This window comes from Nomascus leucogenys, chromosome 19, assembly GCF_006542625.1.
Source record: "Nomascus leucogenys isolate Asia chromosome 19, Asia_NLE_v1, whole genome shotgun sequence".
In the NCBI taxonomy this organism is placed as follows: Eukaryota; Metazoa; Chordata; class Mammalia; order Primates; family Hylobatidae; genus Nomascus; species Nomascus leucogenys.
The window spans coordinates 30,572,383-30,591,045 of NC_044399.1; the positions used below are offsets into that span (position 1 = coordinate 30,572,383).

The following is an 18,663-nucleotide window of genomic DNA, read 5'->3' on the forward strand; positions in this document are numbered from 1 at the left end:
TGGGAGGCAGGGGTTTCAGTGAGCCGAGATTGTGCCATTGCACTCCAGCCTGGGCGACAGAATGAGATTCCATCTCAAACAAACAAAAAACCAAAAAAAAAATTTAACTCTTGACTCATTCTCTTCTCGTCCCAGTCACATTTAGTAGCAGACCCATTTTATTGGAGGAGAGTTCTCGTAGTGTTCGCTGTAACTTGGCCCGGTGGAAAAGTGTGTAAGCCTGTGTTCTTTCCGAAACCATTTTCTGGTCATTCGGGATTTTACGCAAATGCCTGTAGCTGTCTGAGCTGCATTCCCCAAGCCACTGGGGGCAGCCCAGACTCCAGATAACTGCACCACCTACATGACGAAGCCACTTATCCAGGTTGCCTGAGTCACTGAAGGCTGCTGTCCCCACATCAGGCTGGACTTCCTGCAAGTCACACCAAACCATCAACAGAACATTCTCCACATTCGGGGTTTTGCCCCCAGAGACACTTTACAAGGAGTGTCAGTTCCTACCCTCACTGGCCTGGCCTGAATTCTCCCAGGTCTGAGATTGGGACGACCAGGGTGGGGGGACGGGGCACATCCTGATCATGATAATTCTGACCTCACAGGAGCACTTGCGAGCCAGGACGACTCTGGATCCTTCATAGCCAGGGACCATCTGTGCCTTCGAGAAACTCCCCCACCCCACCTGCGCCAAGCCTCTCCCTAATGAAACTAGTGCCGAAGACACGAGATCGCATTCCCTTCGCTTCTCTTAGCTAAAACCAACTGAGACTTCAGTCACCTTCCTCGTTATTCTTCACTCCCACCCACAGCAAAAGAGAAGAAAGGGAGAAATCCAGAGTGTCTCCCCGACCAAGTCGTCCAAGAACCGCTTGAGTGGGGTTGGCACTAGGACTAAGTGTAGTGGGGGATACATAGGCCAGAAAGCCCAGCCTTCTCTCCTCCAGTGTCCCCAGGTCCCCCTGTCCCCCACTTCCAGAGAGCAGAGCTGTCCTCTCGCTGTCCGCCAGGGAGTAGCCAGTTCTTGCTGCTCCACACTGCTGCAAGGGAAGTTAGCACCTGCAGGAGGCGTGGGTTTCTGGCGAGCTGGGGCATCCTGTAATGGGAGGCTCCAAGTCCCCTGCAGGCAACTGCGTTTGGAGGCCATTTTCTCCATTTTATAATAAACATCCTGGGACTTCCTCACCACAAAGCCGCCAACCCCCACCCCTACGGGATGCAACAAGGGGGTTTCTTCCGTCTACTCACCTGTCCGCTATAAGGGTAGGGACAAAGCAAGCCCTTAGAAGAGGCTTTTGGCCTTATAATTAAACTTTTAACCAGATCTAGTTTTCCCCCTCTGCCAAATTGAATTTTCCTTGTTCACGTTTTCTCCGTTTTGGACTCAGCTGACTGATTTTGTTTCATGTCATAGAAGACTCATATATCCCGTGATTTAATTAATCTCGCCAGCTGTCTGGCTGTCCCACAGGACCTGCCTTCTCCACTGTTGGCGTGAGAAAACGATTCCCTTTGCCTTTCCTCGCTCTGGCCTCGGCGTGGAGCCCCAGGATCCCTGACCTGCGCTGTGGGCTCCCCAGCCAGGCGTCCACGCAGGGCCTAGATGTCTCCCAAGGGGCTCAAAGTATCCGCCAGGAAGGTACATGCCCTCCACCCCGCAACACACACACACACCCCACAGGCGCGGGTGGGAAGCTGCCGGAAGCCCTACGGCTGCAGTTTTATTACAAGATTTCTTTCCAAACGCAAAATCAGGCCAACAAGCTCAGCGACTCTGACGCTTCACATATTCACCCACTCGCACCCTGCTCCGAACCCACCCGCACCAACGTACACACAAAACTCCCACGCAAGCGACCGCAGTCCCAAATTGCATCTCCATACCCACTCCCACCCTGCCCCGAACGTCTTAAAAAACAAACAAACAAAAAACCTGGTAAGAACCTTCACCCCACATTCTCCCACCCCGCAACGCTGCAGCGCACACAGGACAGAGCCGGGCGTCCAAGACCCTTCCCGCGCCCCCGCCGAGAGTCTCGCCGCGTCCCCGCCCGGTCGCCCCAGGCTCGTAGCTGCCCACCCGGAGGCAGCGGCAGAGCGCAGAGAGCGGGGCGAGGGTCCCGGTCTCCGGGGTCCTTCTTGCAGCAGCGCTGGCGAGGGCGGACTCAGATGGCGCTCAGTACAGCCCCAGGATGGCGGCGCCCACGTCCTTGGAGGGCCGGCGCTCCTGCACCAGAAAGTTGATCATGCTCTCGGACTTGATGAGCAGGTTGCAGCCCAGGAAGAAGACGCCGAAGACCACGGTAAGAGACAGCACGCAGAGCACGGCGATCTGCGCCACCCGCGACACCCACAGGCTGCGCTCGTCGGGCGCCAGCCCCGCGGGGACCCCGTCGCTGGCGGCCAGCGGTGCGCCCCCGGGACAGCAGCCCAGCCACGTGCCCAGCCCGTGGGTGCGGTTTCCCAGGGCGGCCCCGGCGCCGCCGCCCACGCCGTCCACCTCCTCTAAGCCGCTGTGGTTCAGGAAGGTCGCGTTCATCGCCGCGCGGCGCCGGGGGTCTCGGCGCGCAGTCCCGGGCGCACTGGGCTGCTCGCCGGGGTCCGAGCTCTCAGGGACGCTCCGGACCCCTCCGACCGGCGCGTGCGGTGAGGGGAGGGGACGAAGGCGGGAGGCTGCCTGCGCGCTCTCGGGCCGCCTACCCCTAGGCACCCGGCGGGAAGCGACCGCCCGGAGGAGCGAGCAACAGGCGGTGCAGGAGCTGGAGCCGGAGAACCTAGTGTGCGTCGCGGTCGCCCGCTGGCTTCCTCGCGCGCCCGGCCGCCCCTCCCATAGCAACGGCCCGGCCCCGCCCCGCCGATCCCTGCAGCATCTCCGAGGGGCGGGAATCCCGCCGCGGGCGCAGCCTCCCCGGAGTCCAGGTGCTGGAGGGGGTCGGGAGATCGGGCAGCCTCTGTCCTCGGGCCGGCGAAACTCCACTCCTTTCTGGCACCCGCTGTCCGTTCTTGGCTAGAAAACCTCTCCAAGGTGCCCATTCCAGGATTTGATACCCTTAGCAGTGGGGTTATTCCTGAATCTGCCCTGACTCTCTTCGCTTATTATTTAAGCCCTCGTAAGCCTTGCTAGACATCAGAGGAGTCGCCGGGACCCCTGGCGCTGCCCACCCCACTGGCCCCGGGTCTCCTGGGCGGTCCTGCCTCCCAGCTTTCCCTGGGTGAAAGCTGTCGCGGCGAGGCGGGCTCTCTGCCTCCTTCCCCACACCCTCCCTGCAACTTGGTCCCATTTAACTTTTTTTCTTAATTAAAAAATAAATTACTGTTTTTTCCCTTTCTTTTTTACACAAATATAGTCATTGTAGACTAGTTAGAAAACATGAATTACCAAAATTACTCTAAAACTTTATAATCCTGCCTCCTAGAGAGTGTCGATGTTATCACCTGGGTATAAACTCCTCCCAGACTTTTTCTATTTGTGCCTTTCTCTAGATAACAGATACGGGGATGCACTGTTCCTGCCTACTGCCTCCTAACCTTTCCTCACTTAACAGTGTAACTTTCCCTAGCGATGGTCGTCTACAACTATGGCTCTGAATTGCCTTGGAGGGTTTATTAAAACCCAGATTGCTTCCACCTCCCGCCCCCAACCCCCCCACCCAAACCAACCCCAAGAGTTTCTGAATCAGATGTGGGATGGGGCCCCAGAATGTGCATTTCTAACAGTTCCCACGTGATGCACAAACTACTGATCTACAACATCATTTTTAGTGAAGGAATGGCATTTTAAGGTATGGACTACTACAATTTATTTAACCAAGCTTCCTGTTGGGTGTCTGAGTTTTTCTCTCCTTCTTCCTCGTTCTCTCTTTCCTTCCTTCCTTCCTTCCTTCCTTCCTTCCTTCTTTCCTTCCTTCCTCTTCTTTCTTTCTCTTCTTCTTTCTCTTCTTTCTTTCTCTTCTTTCTTTCTCTTCTCTTCTCTTTCTTTCTCTCTTTCTCTTTCTTTCTTTCTCTCTTTCTTTCTTTCTTTCTTTCTTTCTTTCTTTCTTTCTTTCTCTTTCTGTCTTCTTTTTTCTTTCATCAGAAACAATATTACCATAAGGAGCCTTGTAACAAAGTATTTGTGCCAAAACTGATTTTTATTTAGATTATATTTTGAAAAATGGACCTGTAGAATCAAAAAGTAGGCCGGGCGCGGTGGCTCACGCCTGTAATCCCAGCACTTTGAGAGGCCGAGGCGGGCGGAACACGAGGTCAGGAGATCGAGACCATCCTGGATAACACGGTGAAACCCTGTCTTTACTAAAAATACAAAAAAAAAAAAAAAAATTAGCCGGGCGTGGTGGCGGGCGCCTGTAGTCCCAGCTACTTGGGAGGCCGAGGCAGGAGAATGGCGTGAACCCGGGAGGCAAAGCTTGCAATGAGCCAAGATCGCGCCACTGCACTCCAGCCTGGGCGACAGAGTGAGACTCCGTCTCAAAAATAAATAAACAAAGAATCAAAAAGTACTTCCTACTAAATTGCTTTCCAGAAATATACCAGTGTACAATCATGCCCTGTGGGGAAAGGGGGCTCCCCACCCCCAACATTGTTATCATTATTTTAAAAGTCTTTGCCTGAGTAGGGAACGGCGGGGGGGTGGAGGGGCGGCAGGGGTGGTTTCTCACCCGTATGTTAATTTACATGCTTTGATTGTTGCAGGAGAGTAAGGAAAGCACTTTGTTATTGCAATAACGCAGGCAAAAGATGCTGCCTGGAGACTTGAATTGCGGTGGTGACAGTGAAGTGGGAGACAAGGGGATGGAAAGGGCATGGCAAATTGGAGTGAAGGGATTCGGGATGCCCCAACACACAGGCATCACAGAGCCTCTGCTCCCTGGTATGGTTTGAATATGTCTCCCCAAGTTCATCTGTTGGAAACTTGATCCCCATTGTGGAGGTGTTGGGAGGTGGGGTGAGATGCTGCCATTGTTTGGGTCGGGGGCACCACCCTCATGAATAGATTAGTGTCATTGTCTCAGGAGTGGGTTCTTTATAAAAGGATGAGTTTCACCCGTCTTTCTCTTTCTCTCTCTTCTCTTTCTGGCATATGATGTCTTCTGCCATGTTTTAATGCAGAAAGAAGGCCCTCACCAGATAGATGCTGGCCACTTGATCTTGGACTTCCCAGCCCCTAGACTGTGAGAAATTAATTTCTATTTATAAATTGCCCTCTTTATAACAAGCATCCTGTTATAGCAGCATAAAGCAGACTAAGACACCCATACCCATCCTGATACTCATTATTAGAACATTAAGTGTGTGTGTATATCCTGGTAAGTTATTAAAATTATTATTTTATTTTATTTTTTTAATTTTGAGACAGGATCTCGCTCTGTTGCCCAGGCTGGAGTGCAGTGGCGCAATCACAACTCACTACAGCCCTGATCACCTGGCTCAAGTGATCCCCTTACCTCAACTTTCTGAGTAGCTGAGCCCACAGGCATGTGCCACCATAATTTTTTATTCTATTTTTTGTTGAGACAGGGTCTCACTATGTTGCCCAGGATGGTCTCGAACTCCTGGGCTCAGATGATCTACCACCTCAGTTTCCCGAAGTGTTGGGATTACAGGTGTGAGCCACTGTGCCTGGCAAAATTATCACTTTAAAGATGAAGAAACTGAGGCACACACAAACACCCCAGATTGGGAAACAACCTGGCTCATACTCCTCAGTCCTGGGAAAGCTGGCCTGGTGCAAAGACACGCAGTTTTCAGGGCAAGAGTCTCCCTGCCCTGATCACCCCTCAGAGCCAGGATAGAACAGGGAGTCCAGCAGATGTCTGGCCTGAACATTCTGTCCTCTGCTTTGGCCCAGTTGGATTTCTGTAGAGAAATGCTCAGTTATATCCTTTGTCTGAAACCAACCCCTGGCTTTTGCTACGCCCTGGACTTGGAGTCCGTACCTTGATTGCATCCAGCTGAAGTCAGACTGCCTGATGTAAAGGAAAGGGGTGGGGTGAGTGAGGATGCAGAATGGGGGCCTGCCCACTCCAGCGAGTTGTGAGGAGGCTGACATGATGGCTGACCTTTCCTTTATTAAGCACCTATTACATGCCCAGTGCATTGAATACATTACCTCCCTCAATTCTCTCACACCAGCCTTTGGGTTCTGCTGGACTGTCCCCGTGACATGAGGAAACAGCGGCACTGAGTGTTTAATTGACTTACTCAAGATCACACAGCTAGTTAAGCATCAGAGCCAGAATTTCAGCCCAGATCTGTCCTGTTCCAAAGCCACGCTCTTCATTATCCCCGTCCCCCTCTCTCCCATCATCCCTGGGGGAGGTGCTGGGGAGGGACAAAGACATCTTTGACCTGGGAGCAGGAAGGGAGAGAGAGACCTTGGGCTTGTGGACGTAAACAAAGACCACCCAAATGAGAGCAAGCAAAGGCTATTTATTCAGAGCTTGCTACAGTAAGGGAGCCAGCCACTGTCACTTGCTTTTCATGGAGACTCAAAGGCAGGCAGAAGGGGAAAGCTTTATAGTGGAAAAAGGAGAAGGCTTCAGGTATGTCCTGTTGGTGGTGCAGGAAAGCTACAGTTGGGCTCATTAGAAGAGGGGCATCTTAAGTAATTGGTTAGGGGAGCATATTTGGCTTTCTTCAGTTTGTCCTGCATTGAAAGTGGGAACAAAATTAGGGAAGCTGTCAGTTACCATCAAGTCCTGGCCATTTGGGGCTGATTGCTGCAAGGATTGTTCCTTGGCTTCCTAGGCTGGTGCTGTAGGTTTGGGGGCAGAGTTCTATTTTAATATGTGGTCTGGCCATTGTCCATTTGCATATTTGGTCTCCCAGACCCATCCATGTCAGGAGCAGGACCCCACCTGGCCTGGACCCAGCCAACCACTCCTCTTTCTGTGGTTTCTGTCTGCCCTTTCTTCTTCTTCTTTTTTTTTTTTTTTTCGAGACGGAGTCTTGCTCTGTCACCTAGGCTGGAGTGCAGTGGCACGATCTCTGCTCACTTCAGCCTCCAGCTCTCAGGTTCAAGTGATTCTCCTGCCTCAGCCTCCCGAGTAGCTGGGATTGCAGGCATCCACCACAACGCCTGGCTAATTTTTGTATTTTTAGTAGACATGGGATTTCACCATGTTGGCCAGCTGGTCTCGATCTCCTGACCTCAGGTGATCCACTTGCCTTGGCCTCCCAAAGTGTTGGGATTACAGGCATGAGCCACTGCGCCCGGCCCTGTCTGCCCTTTCTTGAGCCTCTGGTCCCAGCAAGTTTGGTTGTAGTTTGATGTGTATTAACTCTTAATTCTCATAATAACCCTGAAAGGTAACTGTATTTGTTATTTATTGCTGCATCACAAATATCTCAAATTGAGCAAACATTTATGATCTCACGTGGTTTCTGAGGGCCAGGAACCTAGAAGCAGCTTAGGTGGGTGGCTCTGGCTCAAGGTCTCTCATAAGGTTGCCGTCAGGATGTTGGCCAGTACTGCAGTCATATAAAAGCCTGACTAGGGAGGGGCCATTTGCTTCCAAGGTGACCCCTTACACGGCTGTTGGCGGGAGGCCTCTGTTCCTCAGTGGCTATTGGCAGGGGGATCCTCTGTTCCTCGCCATCGGACCTCTCCGTGGGGCTGCTTGAGTGTCCTCATGACATGGCGGCTGGCTTGCCTCAGAGTCACTCTTGAAGAATGTGCTAGAAGGTGAGCACCTGGTTGGAAGGGAGAGGGACAGAAGAGTGAGGTTACAGAGTGAAACATGTCAGCTCTCATTGTTATTTAATCTTCACAGCAAGACTTGTAGAAAGAAACAAGTTGACAGATGAGAAAATAGAGGCCTGGAAGGAAAAGGATCTTGTCCCAGGTCACAGAGCTGGTAATAGCACAGCCAGGATTTAAATCCTTAGTTACCTTACAACTAAGCTCAAAGTCTTTCCAGCACTTGGCATATGTGTATGTGTTGGGGGTGGGGGTGGGGGTGGGAGTGCTTCATTGTTGGGGAAAGACTCCCCCGAGCCAGGCTTAGAGGGGCTCAGGAGCCTAACAGCCAGTCTGTCAACTGGCTGCCTCCCCCTGCTCTAGAGAAAAGGAAGCCAGTGCCTCTGGGCCCAGCCACCACCCACACGGGACTATTTTTACCCTCCACCTCAGGGACAAGTCTGCATTTCCCAGCTCTGGAAGGGCCATCTGGGCAGTCCGGCTGCCCCAGGAAGAGCTGCCACCCGGAGCTTTATGCCCTGCTGTCTCTGCAGCTGTTTCTAGATGAACCTTTAGCCCTCTGGCATGCCTGAGCCATCCAGAATCAGTAAGAAGTCCCCCTCCTCCAGATCTCAAGGTTAATAAAATCTCCTAATTAGTATCACTTGCTGGATGGACCCGCCAGAAGGGAAATGCTTAAATCTGCAGAGATTTTAAATTGTTCACATTTGTCAACAAGTGGTCTTTTATGAGCCATTTTAATGAAGAGATAAGAATGATTTTATTTGCATATTCAACTGTAAACCACCCAGACACCTTCAGAAACATGTAACTAGATGACCACTATATGACAGTGTACTTCAGGGAGGCCCAAGAGCCTTTAGACATCATTTATTTTCTGAAGTGGTTTTAAACAACCCCCCAGGACCCTGTTTACACTCTTCATTTGTTTGGCACGCTCTTCCTGGAATGGGCAAAGGTTGCCTTCTGCCCGTTTGCCCAGTTCCTGTCCAAATGATCTCACGTTTCAAATTGGCAGAGGGACAGTTAATGACGTTTTACTGCATCTGGTACAGAATTGAAATAAACATGGATTGCCCTGTTCAGCCTTTGACCCCTAAGAGACTTCAAGGTTGGCCCCTGCTCAGTTTACCTACAGAGGTTGAAGGCAGAGGGAAGTACCCAGGCAGTTCAGGCCAACCATGCCTGTAATCCCAGCACTTTGGGAGGCCGAGGCGGGTGGATCATGAGGTCAGGAGTTCAAGACCAGCCTGACCAACATGGTGAAACCTCGTCTCCACTAAAAATACAAAAATTAGCTGGGTGTGGTGGCGCACGCCTGTAATCCCAGCTACTCAGGAGGCTGAGGCAGGAGAATTGCTTGAACCTGGGAGGCGGAGGTTGCAGTGAGCCAATATCACACCATTGCACTCCAGCCTGGGAGACAAAGCAAGGCTCCATCTCAAAAAAAAAAGAAAATGGGTAAGTTCTACACAGTGGAGAATGAGACAGGCATCCCAGGTGACATGGAGCTCACAACCCAACAGAATACCTGGATTTTGGACATCTGTGATCTACTTCTGCCTCTGCCCCTAATTGGCTGTGTGACATTGGACAATCAACCATCCTCTCTGGGCTTCCATTGGCTTATCCATTAACTATGGGAGCTTAATCAGAATGCCTTCAATAAACCTTTATTTACAAAAACAGGTAGTGGGCCAGATGGGCCCTCATCTGTCTTCTTCTGCTCTATGCTTCTTGTGGGCTTGAAGACAGTGAGGAGCCGAAAGTCTGTGCCTCGTCTACCCCAAAAGTACTGCCTGGGCCTCTGGTACCCCAATCTGTAAAATGAGAAAGTTGGTCAATACCGATGTTCTCCAAAGTGTGCTCTTTGGATAAATAGTTCTGTGAGGTCTGCAACAGAGTAGACATTGACCTAAACAGATTTCATTGCTATAGGACTTCTCGGGACCTTTAGTATGTGGATGCACATTGTGAATTTCCCTGGGGATGGGGCGAGGGGGGGATGCGGGATTCAGCATTTGTCAATGGAATCCTTTTTCGCCAACACCAACTAATATTTTGTGCCACTATGTACCATTTAGCACAGTTTAGGAAATGCCCTGAAGCCTCCCAAGCCTCAGTTTCCTTCCCTATAGACCAGGGATGATGATGATGGTAACTGCCTCCTAGAATTGTTGGGAAGGTTAAACGAGGTAATGCCTGGAAACGGGCCTGGCGCAGTGCCTGGCACAGAGTAAGTGCTCAATAAATGCTAGTAGCTATTATTTATAATAAGGTCCTTCCTTTACGGCTCTGACATTCTGCGCTTCCAACTGTAGGGTGTAATTAAGCTCTAAAGCATCTGGCTTCCCGAGTAGAAAAAAATAAGCCTGGAGGAAGGAAAAAGGAAGAGAAAGCTCCTTATGGGTTGCCCATTTGTTCACAAGCCTCACTGCCAGCCATCACAACAAGGGAATGTAGCAAGATGCCAACTCCTAATGATGGAGCTTGGGTGGGTTGGTGGTTCCCTGTTTAGCTTAGACACTGTGGGGACTATCTGAGACCGCAGAAAAGTGAGAGGTAAAACCAGTGCTGCTTATGGTCAATCAGTGAAACCTAACTGCATCCTATGTGGGTCTTCCTTTTCCTTCTGTCCTGTACACAGTGATCCTGGCCACTTTCAGGTATGTGTGACCTGCTGGGGGGAACAGTCACAAGGAGAGCTGAGTCAGAGAAGGTAAGTGGGACAGATCAGACTGGAAGGGCAGGAAGGGCAGTCCCACAGAGGAATTGCATGTGCAGTGGCTCAGAGGCTGGCGGAGTGCATAACTATAGTTGCAGGCCAGGCGGGGCGGCTCACACCTGTAATCCCAGCACTTTGGGAGGCCAAGGTGGGCAGATCATTTGAGGTCGGGAGTTCAAGACCAACCTGGCCGACACGGTGGCCCGTCTCTACTAAAAATACAAAAATTATCCAAGCGTGGTGGTGCATGCCTGTAATCCTAGCCCCTCAGGAGGCTGAGGAAGGAAAATTGCTTGAACTCAGGAGGCGGAGGTTGCAGTGAGCCAATATGGCGCTACTGCACTCCAGCCTGGGCAACAGAGTGAGACTCCATCTCAAAAATAACAATAATAATAATAATAACTGTAGTTGCAGGGGAACAGGCATGGGAAGGTGGTGAGGAAGAGCATCAGAAGAGATGGCTAAAGAGGCACGTGGGCGCCAGGACGCTCAGGACTTCATCCAAAACACAGGGGAGGCACGTGATCAGCCTGGCATTTACATTTCCCCAGATTAAAAATAAAACGACTCTTTTTTGCATTAAAAAATTTGACAATAGATTTTACAATAAGAAAAAAATTATATTTTTTGAAAAAGAAAGGAAAATGGTGAAGACTCTTGCAACCGGATGGAGGACAGAGTGGACTGGCTCTAGGAGGTCAGTTTGGGGGCTACTGCAATAGACATGGCAAAAGGCACTGATGAGCGACCCAACTCTAAGTATATACCCAAAGAACTAAAAACTGGCACTCCAGCAAATATACACACATGCATGTTCATAGCAGCACTATTCACAACAGCCAAAAGGTAGAAACAGCCCAGATATTTATCACTGGATGAAGGGATAAGCAAAATGTGTTTTATCCATACAATGGAATATTATTCATAGAAAGGAGTGAAGTACGTATACATGCTATAAACCTTATAGCATATACTTACACATACTTTAATAATGTGGATGAACTTCAGAAACATTATGTTAAGGCTGGGTGCTGTGGTTCATGCCTGTAATCCCAGCACTTTGGGAGGCCGAGGCAGGCAGATCACCTCAGGTCAGGAGTTTGGGACCAGCATGGCCAACACAGTGAAACTGTGTCTCTACTAAAAATACAAAAATTAGCCAGGCATGGTGGCACATGCCTATAGTCCCAGCTACTTGGGAGGCTGAGGTAGGACAATCGCTTGAACTTGGGAGGTGGAGGTTGCAGTGAGCCGAGATGGCATCGCTGCACTCCAGCCTGGGCAACTAGAGCAAGACTGTCTCAAAAAACAAACAAACAAACAAACGCATTATGTTAAGTGCAAGAAGCCAGACTCAAAAAATAACATATACTGTATGATTCCATTTGTATGAAATACCCAGAAAAGGTAAATCCAAAGAGAGAACCAAGATTGGTGGTTGCTGGGGCTGGGGAGAGAGATGAGTGGGGGAGCAACTGCTTGATGGGTACAAGGTTTCCTTTTGGAGTGCTGAAATGGTTTGGAAGTGGTGATGGACATTGTGAATGCACAAATTGCCAAAATTGCCAAGACATTGTTCACTTTCAAACCGTTAATTTAATGTTATGTGTATTTCATCTCAATTTTTTAAAAAGGCAATGATGCAGATGAACAAAGGCAGGGAAAGAGGAGATGGAAAGTGGGAGGGGATTCTGGAGGCTGTGGATCTGAGGAATGGTTTCCAGATGTCTGGCCTTCACTGGGAGTGAACAAGTGGGCGGAGTGGTTGGGCCAAGGTGGAGTTGAGGGGCTCAGGGTTGAACATGGTGAGTCTGAGGTGACCGTGGGATGTGCCCGTGACAGTGTCAGACAGACAGTTGGAGGCATGGCTGGGGAACTTAGAAGAGGCACCCTGGGCCTGGAGATAAAGGTTTAGAAGTCATCAACTTGTTCACTCATTCACTGAACACGTACTGAGCATCTTTTGTGTTCAGCTAAGTGCTAGGAAATCACGGTGAAAGCCAGTCCCTGCCTTCAACGAGCTCAGACAAGTAGAGAAACTAGATAATGATAAGCGGTGAGAAGATGTGAATAGAGGAAGACACAGCGTGTGGGGGGGCACCCAGAGGGGACACTGTGGTCGCAGGTCCACAGAACACAGGAAATGAGTGTTTCACTCTGTCCCTCAGCAGTTTAGCAATGCCAACCCCCGCTCGAGCACGGGAAATCATTTCCAGACTCTGCTAGCACAGCCAAGGACTCCATGCAGATTCTGCAAGGTGGAGGACTTTTGAGTAGGCATGCTAGTCAGATGCCTTTCCGGTGTAGGACAGGACGTGTTGTAGGGACTCCTGTCACCTGCTTCAGGGTCTGTGAAGGCAGGAAATAGAAACATATTCAGGTCAGGACAACTGCTGGGGACTACCCCCTTCGAACAGATGCCATGGCGGGACACAAGCACAAGGCAGGTTGGCTCTGGCTAAGTTGTGCTCAGAATTGTAAAGACATCTTGCCCCTTGTTTTGTCTGCTCTAAACATCATCTGCTTTCTTTTGAGGAATCGCCCTTCCCCATCCCAACCAGTTAAGGTGGGACCTGCCAATTAGGCTTCCCCTGCCCCCCAAATATAAGGGGACGCATGACTGAGGCTGAGCCCATCTTAGTATCAACCTTCTGCCTGACCTTGATGATTAGCTCAGGGACAGGGTTGTGACCAACGACAGGCTGGTTGGTGGCCACCAGGGCCCCTGGCCCCAGGTATCACACCCTTGTGTCGTCACTCCCACAGTGATGCTGGGATTGGCTATGTGACTGGCTTTGGCCAGTGGGACAATTGAAAGCGTAATGTAAGCAGAGGCTTGGTGAGTGCTTGCACAATGGGGCTGGTCCTCTTAAAACACTCACTTTTGGGACCCAGCTGCTGTGCCAAGAAGCCCGAGCTGGCTATTCAGAGAAAGTGTGTGAACAGGGCAAGTTTCTAGCTTTCAGCCATCCTCGCCACGGTGCCTGACATTTAGGGAAACTATTTTGGGCACTCCTGTCCCATGAATGACAGAGTGAGACCAGCAGAGCTCTGCAGCTGAGCCCCAAACCCCACAGAATCATGAGAAATAATTAAATGGTTATTGTTAAGCCATTCCGTTTGGGGTTGTTTGTTACACCATAAGGAATAATTAAAAGATAAGCCAAAATGGGCCAATCTGAAATCTTCCCTGAGAATTTCTACATGGAGCTGGTGGAAAAGAGCTCTATTCTGTCCAGTGACAAGGCTATAGGGACGCAGGCCTATTATATTCCTCTCCACAGTGGAAAGATAGAGAAAACCTATCTGTGGCAGAAAGGGTGAAGTCCCAGACACAGAAGAGTTAAAACAATAGTGAAAGAAAGCCCCAACATTTAGAACCCTGGACCCTCCTGTAGTTTGGTGACATAAGGTATTAAATTAAATCCCCCTTTATGGCTTCAGCTACCTCAAGATAACTTTTTATCAGTTACACAAAGGGTCCTATGTAATTCACCTGATAACATATCATAAAGATCTTTGCCAATGTCCTTAAGTCAAGAATAAAGTGATCATACTATTGATGTTGTTGAAAGCTTTATTGAGCATGTACAATGTGAGAATCTTGAAGGATCTTCCCCCAGTCGTTGTAAGGGGTAAGACAAGGGAAGGACATGGTTCACACCACACCAGGAACCAGTGTCCAGGGCATTCACCTGTCAAGGCCAGCTGGATGCAGGAAGGTGTTCACACTCATTTGAGTATTAGAAACACGTTTATTTCTCTCTTTCTGTAGGACAATTTGACAACACACACAAAATGCTTTTTTTTTTTTTTCTTAAGATACAGTCTTGTTATGTTGCCCAGGCTAGAGTGCAGTGGCACGATCTCGGCTCACTGCAACCTCCACCTCCTGGATTCAAGCAATTCTCGTGCCTCAGCCTCCCAAGAAGCTGAGATTACAGGCATGTGCCACCACACCCAGCTAATTTTCATATATTTAGTAGAGACAGGGTTTCACCATGTTGGCCAGGCTGATCTTGAACTCCTGGCCTCAAGCAATCCTCCCGCCTTGGCCTCCCAAAGTGTTGGGATTAAGGTGTGAGCCACCACACCTGGCCACAAACTGCTTTTAAAAGGTTCAGGCCCTTTACTCCAGCAATTCCACTTCCAGGAATTTATCCTATTGCAACGATTTTCAAATTGTGTTCGTGGTGGAAACCTGGGGTTCTACAGAGGTGCTTTGCTAGTTCTGCAAAACTTTGATTTGAATGTCACTGGTACTGATTTAAAACTATAGTCATCATCTTCTGAGATGTCATCTTGAGATGACGTCTAACTGGTCTAGAAGACCCCTAACTGGTCCTCTAAATACTGCATATTTGAATTTATAAAATATGCCAACAGAATGACTTCTTACCTGTTGCTTATATGAGCCTTATTAAGTTTCACTCAAAGAAGGGTCCTACTTCTAAAAAGAAACAGTATAGGCCAGGCATGGTGGTTCACGCCTGTAATCCCAGCACTTTGGGAGGCCGAGGTGGGTGGATCACCTGAGGTCAAGAGTTCAAGACCAGCCTGGCCAACATGGTGAAACCCCGTCTCTATTAAAAATACAAAAAATTAGCCGGGTGTGATGGTGCACCCCTGTAATCCCAGCTACTCAGGAGGCTGAGGCAGGAGAATTGCTTGAACCCAGGAGGCAGATGTTGCAGTGGGCTGAGATTGCACCATTGCACTCCAGCTTGGGCAACAAGAGCAAAACTCCATCTCAAAAAAATAAATAAATAAAATAAAATGAAATAAAAATAAACAGTATAAAACCACTGTCACAAGAAAATGATCATTTTATCCTAGAAGGTTTAGCTTCATGAAGATGTACTACACAATGTTTATACAGAGTTAGTTCAGTGAACCATGGCTCACAGGCCGGATCTGGCCACCACCTGTTTTTCTAAATAAAGTCTGATTGAAACACAGCTATATGCATTCATGTACGAATTGTCTGTGGCTGCTTTTTGCAATAATGGCAGAATTCAGTAGTTATAACAGAGAACTTGTGACCTGCAAAGGCCAAAACAAATACCACCTAGCTCTTTACAGAAAAAAAGTTTGCTAGTTCCTGGTTTATAATGATATGAAAATTGGAACCAAGCTAAATGCCCAAGAAAGTAGATTGATCAAATTACAACACATCCCTTCAGCGAATGGAATGCAAGGCCCTTGTTGAAAAATAATGCTGGCTGGGTGTGGTGGCTCATGCCTGTAATCCCAGCACTTTGGGAGGCTGAAGCGAGTGGATCACCTGAAGTCAGGGGTTCGAGACAAGCCTGGCCAACATGGCAAAACCCCATCTCTACTAAAAAATTAATTAATTAATTAACCGGGCGTAGTGGTACACACCTGTAATCCCAGCTATGTGGGAAGCTGAGGCAGGAGAATCGCTTGAACCCGGGAAGTGGAGGTTGCAGTGAGCCGAGACTGTGCCACTGCACTCCAGCCTGGGCGACAGAGCAAGACTCCATCTCGGAAAAAAAAAATGTTTTAGTTCAGCAGCTCTTAGGTTTGGCTGCATACTGAAACTATCTGGGGAGTTTTTAAAAATTCCAAAGCTCAGGCTACCCCAGATGAATTAAATTTGACTCTAGGGGTGGAACCCAGGCATTGATATTTTTAAAGCTTCCCCAGGGATTCTAATGCAGTGTCACTGTTGTAGAAGAATATTTAATGAGGCCAGGTGCGGTGGCTCATGCCTATTATCCTAGCACTTTGGGAGGCTGAGGTGGGAGGATCACCTGAGGTCAGGAGTTTGAGACCAGCCTGGCCAACATGGTAAAACCCCGTCTATACTAAAAATATGAAAATTAGCCAGGTGTTATGGGCACCTGTAATCCCAGCTACTTGGGAGGCTGAGGCAGGAGAATCGCTTGAACCTGGCAGACAGAGGTTGCAGTGAGCCGAAATTGTGCCATTGCACTCCAATCTGGGAGACAAGAGTGAAACTCCGTCTGAAAAAACAAAAAAGAATATTTAGTGACACAGAAAGATGGCCACTATATATTATTATTATTATTATTTTTTGGATAAACAAGTTTATTTGTAAATTTAGTCAACATACATAATTGACCTAAAAACTTCAGTAAATTTTAAAACCACTTGGAAGGCCATCTCTATAAAAATTATTTTCCCAGGACAGTAACCAGATGTAACCTAACCCAACACCATCTTAATAGGCAGAGGTTCAGTGGGCTGGAGTTTTGTGCTCCTCCCCCACACCAAGTTTTCATCATACAAATGCCACAAGAAAAAGAACTTCGGTACTGTTTCCTCTTAGCAGAGGAGAAAAACTCAACCTAGTTAGGAGACCAACCACACAACACAATGAAAAGCTGCACTAACTAGTTCAGAATATTAGTTAAGATGATGCTAGTGTGAATAACTTGTTTTTTCTAGAGCCCTTATAAATAAAATCCCCCAGTTAGTGTTTGCATTATCAGCTAGAGGATTAACATGTGGTAGAATGAGGACTTATGCAAGGTATAAATGCGCATAGCATTTTACTACTATGAGAACAAGTGCAGTCAGAAGAAAACCAACTGGACTCTAAATTACACACAGCCTAATGACAAGACTCCCCACCACTTGTGAATGTAAAACATTTAATTTAAAAATGTTGACACTACAATAAATAAAATAGCTATTATAAATGCACATAGTGTATTCTATAGCTGCCAGGTTTACTTTTTTTTTTTTTTTAAAGGAAACTGTAAGTTACACTGTGGTTAAGACTTGTATCTTCACCCTTGAAAAAGCCCACATTCTATCACAGTGATGTATGGTCAGACTTAACAGCCCCAATTGTTAAACACCTGGATCAAGTCATAACCAGTTTTATTGCAAAAGGACTCAGTACACATTTATCAACTCTAGTACCTTAATAGCTACCCAACAAATCATTAACATACAGAAACATGCATCATGAGAAGCAAGAAATATCACCCATCCCTTCTGCATATTAGCAACTTGTCGCTCCTGAGCAACAGTGCTCACATCACTGAGGTCTGTGAACAGTCACTTTCGCATTCATCCTGAGTGAAAGATGGAATGACTTAAGTACAAACGCAACATATTATATAAACAATTTCTTACAAAAAAAGTCACAAATTAAACCAAAGTGTTTTACAGAATTTACTACAAAACGCCATAAAAACTGCCTTCACTTAAGCTCTCTCTCCCCGTATCCGGCGGGCCAACTGGATGTCTTTGGGCATGATGGTGACTCTCTTAGCGTGGAGGGCACACAGGTTGGTATCTTCGAACAGACTCACCAGGTACGCTTCGCTAGCCTCCGGCAGCGCACCGATGGCTGCGCTCTGAAACCTCAGGTCGGTTTTGAAATCCCGCGCGATCTCCCTCACCAACCTCTGGAAGAGCAGCTTCCGGATGAGCAGCTCGGTCGACTTCTGATAACGACGAATCTCTCGAAGCGCCAGGGTCCCGGCCCTGTAGCGATGAGGCTTCTTCACCCCGCCGGTAGAGGTGGCGCTTTTCCTGGCGACTTTCGTGGCCAGCTGTTTGCGGGGGGGCTTTCCCACCGGTGGATTTACAGCCGTCTGCTTGGTTCAGGCCATTTTCTTTCACCCAACGCCGAAGTTTTAGGCCACTTCTCCGACCGCCGCGCCGCTTCCGCTGCCCGAGGAAGAGCCGCAGCCGACTGAGCGAAGAACCGACACAGCCCAACGAACGACCAAACCGCTCTGCGCTCGGCCACTATATATTATTAACTGAAGACAAAGAATATTTTCTAAAACAATGTGTAGCATGTGACTCCTTTCTGGTAAGTTGCTACACACACATGCAAACAGACTCACATGTATGAAAATATATGCCCAAACATTGACAGTGGCCATCTCTGTAGGCTGGGACTAGGAGACATTTTGATTTTTTTTCTTTTTGCTTATCTGTATTTTTTAGATGTTCTACAATGAACATGATATCTTATAATAAGTGCAAAAAATAAAGTTGTCAATAGCTTAAAAAGCCATGTACTTTTTGTTTTAGGCAAAACTACAAAGAGGAGCATCTAATCAAACAACACATCCCCAGGTCGCTTGTGTATGCAGCGTGCCCTCGGGCATATGCATCCCAACAGAGGCAGATCCCCGGCTCATGGGACAACAGGTTTTCCTTGGTGAGGAAGTCAGGCACTGCCGCCTCCAAGCCTCAGGCTCCTCAACTGTTAAGAAGGGATCAGTCTGCCTGCCCC

The 18,663-nt window shown here is 48.5% G+C and overlaps 1 protein-coding gene and 1 pseudogene across 2 annotated transcripts; both read right to left on the reverse strand.

Moving 5' to 3' along the window:
- Positions 1-1,678: 1,678 nt before the first annotated feature.
- On the reverse strand, positions 1,679-2,930 carry RPRML (reprimo like). Its single transcript, XM_030799783.1, has one exon. The coding sequence runs from the start codon at positions 2,531-2,533 to the stop codon at positions 2,171-2,173; it is 363 nt and encodes a 120-aa protein (XP_030655643.1). The 5' UTR covers positions 2,534-2,930; the 3' UTR covers positions 1,679-2,170.
- A 13,542-nt stretch (positions 2,931-16,472) lies between these two features.
- On the reverse strand, positions 16,473-18,124 carry LOC100603449 (annotated as a pseudogene). The gene has a single exon (XR_004026980.1). The product of XR_004026980.1 is annotated as a histone H3.3-like (transcript).
- Between the last annotated feature and the right edge of the window lie 539 nt (positions 18,125-18,663).